Raw genomic sequence first — 14,228 nt, 5'->3', positions numbered from 1 at the left:
GCTTACAAAGCTTTATTACTTCATTCAATACACGAAATAGGTGCCGTGTCCATGTTACTCTCACAAACAGCATATGTATTTACATGTTTTCTAACTCTCAAAGTAAAATGTAAGTTCTTTTAGAGCACAGTTCTGCAAACTTGCCTAATGGTGAAGTTCTCCCAAGACATGTCTGATAAATACAAACATGCAGGCCTTCCCCAGAAATTGCAAATCAGTAGATCTTGGATTGAGTTCAGGAATTTGTATGCCTTACAAATTCCCAGACGAGTCTGGGAGCTGCTTTTAAGAGCAGGCACTTTGTCTTCTTTTTAATGGTAGTTTTATTTCACACATTTGGCAGTACATTTGGTTCTAGAGACCCTCATTCAACAGATAGTCATTAAGTACCTGTCACCTTAAGCCAGACACTGTACTGGATACTTAAAATGAGCAGATAGTGGGTTGGATATGGTCCCTGTCCTCAAGGACGTTATAGATCAGTAAGGAATATAACTGTGTGGATGGGCAGTTACAACTCAGCGGGGTAAATTATTAAAGTAGGGCAAAGAGAGGGAGCATGAAAGCACATAGGCGGGCACCTCCTTTGGTGTTTGGGATCAGGAAATGTCTCCTCCTGATAATTACATCAGACTGGAGACTCATAAATGTGAAGGAAGGATTAATGCTGCTTGGATGTCTGGCTTGATCAAGTGGATTGATATTGATGCTTTTTATTGAAAGAGAGGATTCACAGTGGAGAGCATGTTTTTAGGGAGATGATGAATTTTGTTTTAAATGCTGAGTTTGAGGTGCCAAAGGGATATCTAAGTAGAGCTTTCCTGGAGTGACATAGTTTGGGGTCTGAATATTGGAGGATCAGTTTGGACTGAAGAGGATAATCAAGAAGTCATTCATTTCTGGAATACATGTTTGCAGTAGCCACGGAAGTGGATGATACAGCAGAGTGGGTGGGGGGTCATGCAGAGTGAGCCTAGATACAACTGCGCAGAACAGCAACATAAGAAATGGGAAGAGAAACGTGGCCCTGTAAGGGAGACTGAGAGAGAACAAAAGGCAGAGGACAGCTTTGAGACGGTGGTGTCGGGGAAGGCAGGGAGGGGAGGAGCTCAGGAAATAGGGTGTGCTCCTCCATGTCAAGGGCTGCAGAGAGGGAAGCAAGAGCTGCCCTAAATCAGTGAGCTTAGGAAGGGGGAGATTGGCGCTAGGTGAGTCAGAGCAGATTCGGTGGAGCAGTGTGGATGGAAGCCAGGTTGAAGTATGTAGGCCTGTCTAGAAGGGAAATAAAAAGAGACAGCATTTTCCACAGGTCTGAATGACAAGAGGAGACAAGAGGTGGGAAGATGGCTGGAAAGGATTGATAGAGGTTTAATTTTATTAATTTTGAAAGATGATAAATATTTGAGCATGTTCAAGTGTTGATGGAAGAAAATAGGGGACCAGAAGGTATAAAGGAGGAAGATCCCTGAGAAGCTGGGAAAAGATGGGAGTCCAGAGACAGGTGAGGGGATTGATCATTTCTGGCATTGCAATTAGAGAGAAAAAAAATCATTAATGTCATTGTATGAAAGTTTGAAGACATTGCAGAAAACAATGCAATGGCTTCATTTTCTCTGCAAAGGGGACAAGGTCATTTGAAAATAAAAGGTAGTACATGAACCAATTGCTATAGAAACCAGAAGACTTGGCACTTGACACTGAGGGCTCAGTTGAGGTATAGCTTCTGCACAGCAGGTGCTTATTAAAATTGCCCAACTGATTGAATGGCCTGTGTCAAGAGCTTTTCCAAATATTCTTCATGTAATTTAATTAATGAGTAGTAGATCTTAGTTAATTTGATTCCAACAAAAATTTCATACAAATGTATAAGTGGAAAGCATATACTATGTGTTGCCTACTAGGTGCTAAGTATGCTGGGTACTGAGTGTGCAACAAGGAGTGGAAGAAGGTAACAAGTGCAGTCTGGACTTTAACATTCTTTGCCATGTTACAGGCTTTTAATGCAAAGCTACATAGAGAAGCCCAACTGCTATCCCTTTTTTTACTCACAGCCCCATGAAACTCCATTTTGTTCCATGGGTTGTAGAAACATTAATCAGTTCTTAAATTAAATTTGGCCTCTCAGCAAGTTGTGAATAAGAAAAGTTCAGTAGCTGGGAACAGAAAGCAGTCAAAGTCAAACCGACGTGGTAACACCTGCATAGTCTCTCCAATGTCCAGAACCTGTCGGTGAAATAAATAAATAATGAGGCCGCTCTGTGTACTTGCTCAACACAAGACTCCCTTTATCCATGACAGCTCCGCATCCAGTACCCACACGCGGAGAATGAAGAGCCAGCTCTGCTGTACTTAGAATTCTGTAATTATTTTATCTGCTCACTTACTTACTTACTTACTTATTAATGTTTTAACTTTTAAGATACCACAAGTATCTCTTTCTTGATGGATTATACAAAGTTCAAATGAAATTTATTATGCATCTTAAACAACTCTTACCAAAACATCTATACTTGTTCTAAGTTTAAACATAACATGTTGGAGCAAAATGCCATGCGTACATGAAAAACAGAGTTACAAAGCAGGCAGTCTGGAGAACTTAGTGTAGTCACAAGTGCTGCTCCAGTTCCCTACCTTCAAGGGCCACTTTTTAAAAAACACATCAAACCAAGAGGTCCACAAGATGTCTTTTGTAAAAACTGCCATATCTCAGAACTCATCCAGATCCTCTTGAAAAAAATAAAGCTGCCAAGTCTGAATATTATATGAAAGCCTAACTTTTCTCTTGAAGATACCAGCTCTCGATTCCAGTTCAAAACAAAGCTTACAAAAGCCCTCTATTGCTAGAAATCCATTTGCATATGCCAGCAATCTACAGCATAGGGAGATGAATGCGTTTATTCAAAGAGTAAAGTGTGAAATATAACTAAGCTAAAATATAAATAGTAGTTTATTAGAAGATTTTTTTAAGGTGAAAGAAGGAGATCATACTGTGTATATATTGTTATTTTACTAAGATATGTAACTGCCTTGAGTGAAAGGATTGGGAGGAATAGGACGCACAGTAATTCAATTACAAAAAAAGGAAAAATATTCTATATCAAACAAGTAAAACAGGAAAAGGTTAAGAAAGAAATAGTTTTAGAAAATCACAGAAATAATATTCAACTTCACACATTGAAAATTCAAAAGCAAACTTTGTAAGTATATTTTATAGTGGAGGTTTCTGATAAAAGAGAAATGTCGCCTACTCAGGTCATAGCTTCATGTTAAAAATGAAAGGAAAAGTTGGAGATGGAAAAATGTGGTTAAATAAATACTGTTGCTTCTGTGATTCTGCCCAAAATGTATTTTGATGCCATAAGGATCAGTCTAGAGGACAGTGATTGGTGTCCTTCATAAACTCACACCTGCTTTAAAGGAGGATAAAAAATATGCTTGTTAATATGAAACTCCTTAAGAAATCCTTACACAGTTTCCATTTTATACATATTAAACACAAGGGAATTTTAAGAAAAGAAATTTCTTATGGAAAAGCTATTAATTAAAAATGAACACTTTATTTTTTTAAAGAAATTAAAATCCTGGAAGAAAACAAGGAATTAGAAAATGCTTTGAAAAATATCCAGCTGCCCAAAGAGGAAATTAAGAAACTTGAAGTGGATGAAATGAGTAAGATCTTCTAAAAACTTTTCAATGATAGATATGAAGCTGAACATACATCTTGCTTTTTAGAAATAAATTGTAGGGTTAATATGATAGTCCAAATCCTACAATATTTTAAGATCTTAATTAAAATGATCTCAGTATAACAACAATTGGAGTTTTACAAAATGTCTTTAGTGTGTTTGTGAATAGGGTTGATCTATATTTTTCTATAGCTTCATTTCAACACTGGCATTTTTTAAAAACAGCTTCTCTCTTTTTCAAATTTTAATTTTAGAATGTGTGCTTCTAGAAAAACAGTAATTCAAGACTTCTAGTAATTTGCAAATTAGACAGCAGTATGTAATAAAAATCAAATTAAAGCATTCTTGATTCTTAACAATTCATTAGTTATGCATTGATGTTATATTGTATATTGCAATTAAGGAAAATAATGCAATGAGTATAGTGGAATGAAGATTTTTTTTCTCCTTTTCTCCCCCTAAGCTCTATGGTACAAGATGATTCTTCCTCCTCAGTTTGACAGATCAGAGAAGTATCCCTTGCTAATTCAAGTGTATGTAATTTTTCTTTGCTGCAAAAACTATTTACTGAAAATATGTTGGATTAAATACACATTTATGAGATAGAATGAACCATTCTCCTTGATAACAGTTCCTATTGATGCTGTTTTTATATATTCCTCAACTAATCAGAGTAAATAAAATATGGCTATTTAAAATAGATTGAGGAAGTCTTGAGATTTTTAGATGGACCTGCTTGCATTTGCTATGTTGAATTTCCTTTGTATGGCAAATTGCCTAATGTGTCAGAATACCTTTGAGATAGAGAAATTGCAGCCAAAAAGTATTGTAAAGCATCTTAACATCTTATGTAATTGAGTTAGAAATGAAATAAGGGAATGGAATACATTTAATGGAATCACACCCAAAATCAGGGCTGACCTACACACAATTTGCTTAAAACACCATGCATTTTTTTTAGTATATCTTATGCCTGCTTTTAGCAAGTGGCAGGTGGCAGAAATGACGAAAAACCCACACATATTCCTTGAAATGCCAACCCTAGATGTATCCGTTTTGGGGAATAGGAGAGGCTGTGTCCCAAAACAACTTCCTTATAGCAAACCTCTGGGAAAAGCCTGGTCCTCTCTTGATTTTGAGCCAATTCTAATGCCACTGTTATTGAAATTTTATTATACACATGTACTGGGAAATACTAAAGGCACTTCTTGGCCATGATGGGAAGTTGAATTTTACAAAGGAATCAGATTGTTTTTTTTCTTTTTTCTTTAGGTATGGTGGTCCCTGCAGTCAGAGCGTCAAGTCTGTATTCGCTATTAGTTGGATATCTTATCTTGCAAGTAAAGAAGGGATAGTCGTTGCCTTGGTTGATGGTCGAGGGACAGCTTTCCAGGGCGACAAGTTCCTGTACGCAGTCTACCGAAAGCTGGGTGTTTATGAAGTCGGGGACCAGATCACAGCTGTCAGGTGAGCGCCTTCTCCTTCAAACAGAAATCGGTGTGCAAAAAAGTCGTGCAATCACTGCTGGGTTTCCCCATCCTTAGTGTTTTAATTCTTTTGTCTATTTTCCTACCTTCATCTAAAGCTATCATTAATCTTGATGGGATATTTCTACCACATGTGAGAACAAATTACTCTTGAAAGAGAGCTTATAAATGTGTAGAAAAATAATTTCTAATGATAAGTGACAAATACTGTCTTTTGCTATTTGTCATTTTAATGTCCTTTCACCTATTAGCATGGCTCACAACTGGCACAAATATTTGTGTCACTCTAGGGATGGCCTCCAGGAGCCCAAACGTCTGAATTTGCTCAATCATTGTGGATTCTGACTCATAAATTTAGAAATGTCTCAAGATTTCATCAGTACTGTACACTTACAGATGTTAGTCATTCATTTGTAATTAAACTAGTTGTGAAGTTCGGCTATATTCATATGAAAGTGTTTCCTTCTTTTTTTGACAAAAAAAAATCACTTTACATAAGAGAAACTACATTATGAAAACATTTAGAGGAAAGACAGACTCACAGTCTGACTTCTTCCCAATTACATTTTCACTACAATTTATAGCTCAATCATCTTTTCCTGAAACAGAAGAATATAGTCACCAAAATTGTTGCTTATTTGGAAATAGTGTAAAGGGTTCTACTAGTTATTTGTCTACAGTTGTTGGGTTTCTGTTATTAAAGTGTGAGTGGGTGAAGTCAGAGAATTGTAGTCTATAAATGCTAAGCTGAATACAGGCCAGTGGCACTGTTAGTCATGGATACGTATGGATGCATGATTGCTAAAGGTCAAACACTGCCTCACAGCAAAAAGCAATTTAGCAAATTCATTAGTACACTTTTTTTATCATTTTAACGTCATCAGTAGTTACTGATTTCAATGCCACATGTACACATATTGTATTTAACAACTAGGAGCCAGGTCCAGACAACACTTTTGTGTATTTTTTTCTCTCATTGAAACAAAAGAGCTTAGACTCACAAGTAATCATTTTTTTAAATAGAAAAGTAATCATAACCCCTGTCTTTTCAAATTTTCTTTCATTCTGTGAACAGTAATATACACATCCTTAGACATATAATATTCTATCAAAAGCAAAGTCCCTACTTGAGTAAAATCTGACAAATTAATAAATAATTAAATAACACTTCGCAATCTGTAGGCATCATTTACACCTAATTTCCAGGAGGCTCCATCACTCTTACTGATCAAGATTTTTTGCCTTTCCACCATTTACTTGTTTGGAATCTTCTACCTAATGGACAGACGGGGTAGAGATAGTTGAAAGAAAAAACCCACTGAGAGATCAGTTTCTCATATAAAGATTGTAGTGTGCCTTCATGGAATATTAACAAAACTGTCAGCATTATAGACTTCATTCCTTAAGGAATTTTTTCTACTTGTATTTATACCTGGCAATACATACACCAAGGACATGTAATCCTGGGGCTACAACAAAAGACAAAGATGTAAGTTGCATCTCATTTGTAATTCAATTAGATCTTTTCCAGAGTTGGTATAGCTGGAAGTGGTTAAAAAACAATCTCATCAGCATCACCATCTCATTATCACAACTTACCAATAACAACAAAATGTCATTATATTTTTGTGCATTTATTTACCACTGAAAAAGCAGCATCCAAATTCAAGAACACCTGAAGGAACAGAATAGATAGTGTTTTAAGGTGTTCCCTGGATGGAATGAAACTTTAAATCTGAAACCCACATACAGACCTTAATGAAAAATATCTCCGTTGTTCAACACATGGAACACAAAGTCACAAATTCTACCGATTTTCACAGTAACATAAATGTCTTTGGCATTTAGAATGGAGATGGACCAGAGGTGGTAATTGGCTACCTTTATTTTCCCGGATCCACTTTTAGGATGGAACCTGAGGAAAATCTTCCTGCCCTGGAGCAGGCATGTATTCACTCATTTACTCAGCCATTCAACAACAGATCCGATGTAATACGCCACTGCAATACGCTCTGTATAAAACTGTGCAATTTACAATCTCCACCTTCAATACATGCATTTGCAGTCTTTGTAAAGTGGATAAACCACCTGTACTCTAAAGGGATGGCATTGCTGTTAGACGGAACTTGGAGTAAACACCCTATTGAATGAAGGGCAGCTGTGTGACCCAGGCAAAGCATACATGCAACCGTGGAGATGCCAGTGCGGTTGGCCTGAACTTTGCTTGAAAGTGTTATTCTGCAAAAGTGAAAGGGAAGACTTGGAGCCCAGTGCTTTGAGAAAACAAAAGCCAAAAAGGATAAATTTATAATAATAACCCTGGGAATTATTCAAGCACATGTCCCTCCCAGAAGTATTTTAGGAATATGACGCTGAATGTCTGATGTGGGGAATTAGGATTATGGTAGCCCTCAAACTACCTCCCCTCCAGAAAGAATAAGATGCGTACCCTTAAATCCCATAAAATGCAATCTGGCTAAATTCTCTACATACTGAAAGAAAAAAAAAATCCTATGTCCCTGTCTAAAAACAACAGGAAATACTAGTCAGGGTCAATAGATTCAAACAAAGCAAAGGAGGAAAAGAAAAAGAAGTCATACAACCTCACAACTTTTTACTGTACAAAAGAGAATGCTTCAGAGGAGATGCTTGTGAGGTCAAAGCATAAGGGAAACTGTCACCTGCTTTCTTCAGGCTCTGCAAATGGTACATAAGCGAGACCTATAAAATTTTGATACTTAGGGTCAACTTTGCTCATTGGTATATTTGGCATTTTGACATTCCCACAATTTTGAAATTTTACATAATTGAGGGCATATTACACTATTATACATGGTATCATTAAGAACTTTACCAAAATAGAATAATGATTGATCATTAGGATTCCCAATTGGCCTTTGGTCTAGGGCCATTTTTATGAGAGAAAAGTTGCAAAGTTTAGTCCAGCTCCTCCCCATCCCGCGCCAAGTTAGAAAAAGAAGCTTTTTCATTTGTTACTAACATTTTGATGATCTAATACATTATCAACAGTATTTCTGATCTCCCTCCTGGAAGCTCTTCAGAATTTGGAGGTAAATTTTATAGAGCTTTGCTGGTCTCAAAGTGCTCAGGTTATCCAGCCAACCTGTAATCTGGTCCTGCCACATTAACCGTTAATGTTTCGTTTCCATGTTAACTATTACACTATCATTTCCTGTAAATGTCATCCTTACAGAAAAAAATCTGCGAAGGGAGCTGTTAAGCATTTCCTGTTCCCATGGATCACCTGCTATTTGCTTTTACCCCAGATGCAAGCAATCTAATTGCTAGCTTCTGGGAGATCATAAAATCACGTTTGAGTTTATGGCCCAGAATTGTCTTCAAGCACCAGTAGCAAGGTTTTTTTTTTTTTTTTTTTGACAAAGAAAGTGAACCTTAACATCTTTCATTTGATTTTTGAAGTTTATAGAAGCATCGCCCAAAAGCCACAATTTGCTGCACATTTCCTCTGCTTTCTCATGAACAGCATCCACACAGGTAGCCCGCAGCCATCTCAGGGCCCCTCCAAATCAGCGTCGGGTAAACTGTGACTGCTGGGGCTTCTTCCCATCTGCTTGTCCCGGGCATTTGCCCAACTCCTCAGTGCATCGGAAACGTGCATGTTGAATCGATGTAACGAGCAAAATGGTTGCTGTGAAATCCCTTTAAGAAACTCCATTATTCAACTAATGAAGATCACTCTGCCCTGCTAACAGAGAACAATGAAAACGGGCTCTTACTTCACTAAAGGGAACAAAAAAAAAAGGGTATTTCTGGGTCCGTATGGGTCCCTCTGGTCTCCTGCCCGCCTTCCTGTGACTGTGGCATCCAGGCCTCTGCGATGGCTCAGCCCATTTGCCTTCCTCTTCCACCGATTCTGTTTCTCTGTGAGTTTCTTGGGCTTTTATCCAACCATTCCCCAAATAAATCACAATTGCTCTAGAACATCAGCCCTCGGGGGGGTGGGGGGGGGCAGGGAATAAACCAGCCAAAAACAGTCCTGGTTTGCAGCAATTTTGCAAAGTTTATTTTCTGAGGGCTTCTCATGACTTTTTAAAGGTTGCCCTTTAGCATGGCCCCTTGCTTCTAAGGGAAGATACATTTTCAAATGGAGGCTTTCCTGTGACGGGGCACAAATGAATCGTGGCTGTATCCTCAAAGACACATATAATTGTCCATACCGTGATAAATTAAAGGTAACTGAGTATGAAATGGGAGAGGGATGGATATTTTTCCATGGATGGATGTGGCCAAAAATGAGAAGGAGATTATCATTAACTGCTAAGCAAACAAGATCATAAGAAATGGGTGAAATTTAGGATGGCAATAACAAAAATGTTTTTACCAAAATCTGGGGGATTTGGAAATGTTATCCTAGTAATGTTGCTATTACTTCTGGTGTTACTGTGACCCTGTCTGTTGACCTGAGTCCCAAGTAATTCACCCTCATAATTAAGAGGCATAGCCTGACAGTCCTGAAAGTACTAGTCAATAGACGTACTGTAGAGTCTAAAGAATCCTTTTATCCTTTGAAGAAAACATGATAATAATCTTTTAATTATTTGTAATGCAGCCTCATTATGCATGTGTTTAAACAAAGAAAATGTTGCGTTTCTATTAAAGCTTTGGATTAAATATGCTTGTGTAATGAAGTAAATGTCATGTGTACACACTTAAAATTCTAAAAATTTGTTTCTTTTACTTTAGAAAATTCATAGAAATGGGTTTCATTGATGAAAAAAGAATAGCCATATGGGGCTGGGTGAGTTGTTTTATATGTTTTATGCCTGTTATTCAGTTCAGCAATCATCATTTTCTAAAGTGTTCGCTTATAAAGTTTCTCATGAAATGTTAATGTTGTAACATAATTTAATCTGTCAGTGGAAACAGTCAGTGTGGATAATCTGGGCTTCAAAGTGGTGGCTCTTAAGTGTTTGTTCCTTTTTCCCAATCATTTGGTTTCTTCCCTACATAGCAAATTAACTCTTATTTGATATTTTTGCTTAACTTTTGGGTATTAGGTATAGTATGCTGAACTGAACCATATTCGTCAGCTTTATTTTTTTTGTTATTTTAGAGTTTATATATATCTTTTATTTTTTTAGTTCATCATTGTACTTTTATGAAAAGCTAAGCCAAAATTTGAAATTACAGGAACTTTCAGAATATAAAATTCCCCAGTCCCTAGCCTATCCCAGTCAACTGCTTTAATCCCTCTTTTTTTTTTTTTTGGTAATCAAATTCTCTTACCAGACCTAACATTAATTTGTGTGAACTGGAGAGAGAAATATAATTTAGTTTCCTAGTTACAGGTCATGGAGATAATTTCCCATGTTTGAGGAGCTGAGCAGGTTTTCAAATACACATTAAGAGGAAGTGGCAAAACTTACCAATCAGGGGCACGCAGTCACTGGAAAGTTTAGAGAAATACTGGAAAGAGTTTAGACTTGCCCATTATAAATTATGATAATTGTCCTTCAAAGAAGATTTCCTGTTTCACTTTTTTTGGTCTGATTTTGTACATCTGCAAGTCAGTGAACAGCCATTTGTGCTTGGGTTGTTTTTCTTGAATGTTTTCCTTGAGAGTGACCTGCACAAGACGGAGGGAATGAAACCCACTATTGAAAGGAATCTGCAGGCTTGGGCTCTACTCTCAGCTCAGTGACCAGATGAAGAGCTGTTAGGAATTTGTTGAAAGTCATTACTTCAAGCCAGTTGGTCCTTAAAACTATAAAATGATAAATACCTAAACAGAATGGAATGCAAGGGTGGAAATAAATGAAATATTTCTTTAGCAAGATGTTTCAGGTAAAACCATTCCTATCCATTTTTATGAAATTTCCTAAAGCAAATCTTTGAATGACTCAAATTTCTAGCTGAGCACTTACTTACGAGCTTAGCATTTCTCTTGGAGTTTTACCTTGCTTCTGCTCTTGGCTTTGAAATAACTCTAAAGGGGAACTTTTAATTTCATTTCTACAAATTCTAGGTATTCGTTTGGTAGAAAACCATCTATGTGGGATGATTCAAGGAACCCACTCATCACCCCAAAATACATCCATATCAGTCTGAAATTCTCCAATAAGAGATTCTCACCATGTCTGTGCAAATGCTTTTGGAAGAACGAGTATATTAGGCTCCCTTTGCTGCTTACTTTCTAAGATGCAGTGATTGTTGAGAAAACCCCTGAGAGCGTGTGCAGGAGAAGAAAGTAATGAGGGGTCTACCAATGCATACAGCCCTTGCGTGGCCCCTGAGTCGGCAGGGGAACCCAGAGGGTCCTGAGGAAAAAAGACCTTAATTCTATATGGTTTGATCAGTTCTGTGAGTTCAAGACCAACCCATATTTATTAATCCATCCATCTGAGCATGGACTCTTTCATTCTTTCATCCAGATAGTAAATTTTTGTTAGATCTCAACTAGGTCTTCCGTTAGGCTCTTTAGAGGATGAAAAATGATAGCTCTGGCTCTCTTGTAGAGAAAACACAGAGCAAAAAAAGCAGTTGGTCTGCAATCCTCTAAGTGTTAAGAGAGATGCAATTCATTGTGGAGAACACCAGGGAGAAGAGCGGTTAATTCTGTGAAAGCTAATGGGAAGCTCAGAAATGAGGTAGCATTTGGCCTTGGTGAAGCTCGGTTGGTAACAGGGCATTCATTCCAGGGCTTGAAGACAACATTGCCCAGGTCCTGAGGTAACAGAGTAGGACGTACATGGGGACTCTGAGTAGGTCAGGAATGCCTGCAATTTCAGGCGTCTAAGGCATGTGGTGCGGAAGGTGTAGGAAATGGGTCTGGGTAGGTGGGTAGTAAGATGTCAGGAAGCCTTCTGGGCCACATAAAGGGGAGTGGGCTTTATCCATGGCTCTGTGACATAGTGCCCTTCTTATTTTTCTATGTCCCTAAGATCATTATATTTCACTCATTCTTTAAATCTCAGTGTTTTTCTGAATCTGGCCTTGACTGTCATTGTTCTTCACTTCCTTGGGGAAACCCTGTGATCTCAAAGATGACGAGGGCCACCAATCCCTCCCATCAGCCCCGCCTCTCTCCATATTTCAAGTGCTACTGATCATTTCTCCCAAATGCCTTACAGGAGTCGCTAGCTTAGCCTGGCCAAGCTGAGCTTGTCATAGTCTGCTTTAAAATAAGCCCTCATCTTTACTAAGGACCTCCCCCACACTTAGGCACCAAATTGGTAAATTCAGAGCTATTTTCAACTTCCTTTGTTCCCTGACACCAACATTCTGTTGGTTAGTAAATTTTGTCAATTCTACCTTCAAACATCTAAGTCCGTGCTCTGTGTCCCCACTGACATGACCTTAGCTCGTGTTCTTCATTTATAATTTAGGCCAGAGCTTCTCAAACTGTAGCTCACATAAGCATCACCTGCAGAACTTGTTAAAACAGCTTCCAGTGCCCTACCGCCAGAGAGACTCTGATTCGGTTCTCCGATGGGGCCCAGGGGTTTGCACTTCTAACGCTGTCCCAAGGAATGACAGTTCTTTTGGTCCATGGACTGTAGATTGGGTGGCACAAGCTTAACTATTCCACTTGCCTCTTTAACTAGTTTCCCTGGTTTGGCCTCACAAGGTCCAGTGCTGCTAATGAAGTAATTTTTCCAAAACACAATTTTTCCCATGTTGCTTCTCTGCTTATGTATTTTCTAGGGCTGCTCATTGACCTCAACATAGCGCCCAGCCGCATTTCCTTGTATGCAAGGCCCTTGGCAGTCTGGCTGCAACCTGCTTTTCCAGTCTTCTCTCTCTCCACATCGCCCCACACCTTATGAATAATTTGACTTATATTTGTGCTTCCATGTCCCCATAATTTTGTAAATCCTATTCCCTGCACCTGCACTGTTCATCCTCGTCTTCCATTCCCACCTTTCCAAACTCCAAAATTGAAAACCCTTGGTTTTTAAAACCCAACTCAGATATATGACTTCCTTGTGCTGCTCCTATAGGCGTTACCATGTTTTGTCTTTTCTGTCTATTGGTTTCTCCTACAAGAATGTAGGCTCATCCAGGGAAAGGATTTTTTTCTTTTTTTTAGCTTTGGTTCTCAAATGTTCAACATAATACTTGGCCATCTTATGCATCTCTGATGTTTAAAGTGAAGTTAATCCTGTAAGTCTGTTTTCCCCCAAATGTGTCCTATTAGGAACAGGAAATTTTTTCAGGAAAAGGTTCTCTGATTTAGTAATTTGGTAAATAATGAATTCTCTATAATGGTGTAGATAGGCTCTGTGAAGGAATAGTAAAGACTCCTATTACATTTTGTTTAACACAGTATTACCAAGAAGTATTTGATTCCTTGGGTACCTCTTTGAGAAGTGCCCTAAAGGTAATAGTGAATAGAATTGTTGTCTTAGAAAGACTCTTGGCTGCAGAGTAAAGGATGGCCTTAGATGGGAGGGTGGGAGTAGGCCAAGGGTAGGAGAGCAGTAATCCTGGCAACACATACAAAAGGCCTGAATTTAGGAAGTGAAGTAGGGGGTAGGAAGAGGTCGTAGCTCTGAGTGCCCTTTTACGGTAGACTGCGCAGGGACCTCTGGGAAGCTGGAGCTGGGAAAGAGGAAGACTGACAAGGGCCGTGAGCGTCATTTAGCTGCTGTGCTATGTTCTGTATCAGGGAAGAAGGTATCTGTTTCTATGAAATGTAAAGCACTTCAGTGGGATGAGAAATATATTATAGCTAAACACACATTTTTTTCTAGTCCATTAGTAAAAAGCCTGTAAATCCTACATTTTTTTCCATTATCCAGATTAAAGGTTTATCTTACTCCTTCATTTTTCTGACCCACACAAACCACAGTCCAGTAGCCCTGTTTTGATAGCTGCATATTTGATATCTGCTCTGCATCCAGCACTCTGCCTAAGTATCTGTTACGACAGTGGTTCTTCCCTGGGCCATTTTCCCCTACAGGGGATGTTTGGCGATGTCTGGAGACATTTTTGGTTGTCATAATCGGAAGAGTGTGCTTGTGGCAAGTGAGTAGAGGCCAGAGATTCTATTAAATATCCCACAGTGCACATG

The 14,228-nt window shown here is 38.4% G+C and overlaps 1 protein-coding gene across 3 annotated transcripts in view; it reads left to right on the top strand.

The window, feature by feature from the left end:
• Window positions 1-14,228, top strand: part of FAP (fibroblast activation protein alpha) — a 98,056-nt gene that overhangs the window by 64,426 nt on the left and 19,402 nt on the right. For all 3 annotated transcript variants that reach the window (XM_073241557.1, XM_073241559.1, XM_073241558.1), the window contains 4 exons: window positions 3,571-3,669; window positions 4,150-4,219; window positions 4,959-5,153; window positions 9,899-9,953. In XM_073241557.1, the coding sequence (XP_073097658.1) occupies window positions 3,571-3,669; window positions 4,150-4,219; window positions 4,959-5,153; window positions 9,899-9,953 (419 nt within the window). The remainder of the gene's footprint in view (window positions 1-3,570; window positions 3,670-4,149; window positions 4,220-4,958; window positions 5,154-9,898; window positions 9,954-14,228) is intronic.

Source organism: Manis javanica, chromosome 7 (assembly GCF_040802235.1).
Source record: "Manis javanica isolate MJ-LG chromosome 7, MJ_LKY, whole genome shotgun sequence".
Classification (NCBI taxonomy): domain Eukaryota; kingdom Metazoa; phylum Chordata; class Mammalia; order Pholidota; family Manidae; genus Manis; species Manis javanica.
The sequence above is the reverse complement of the archived record's forward strand: the minus strand, read 5'-3'. Positions and strand labels throughout refer to the sequence as shown.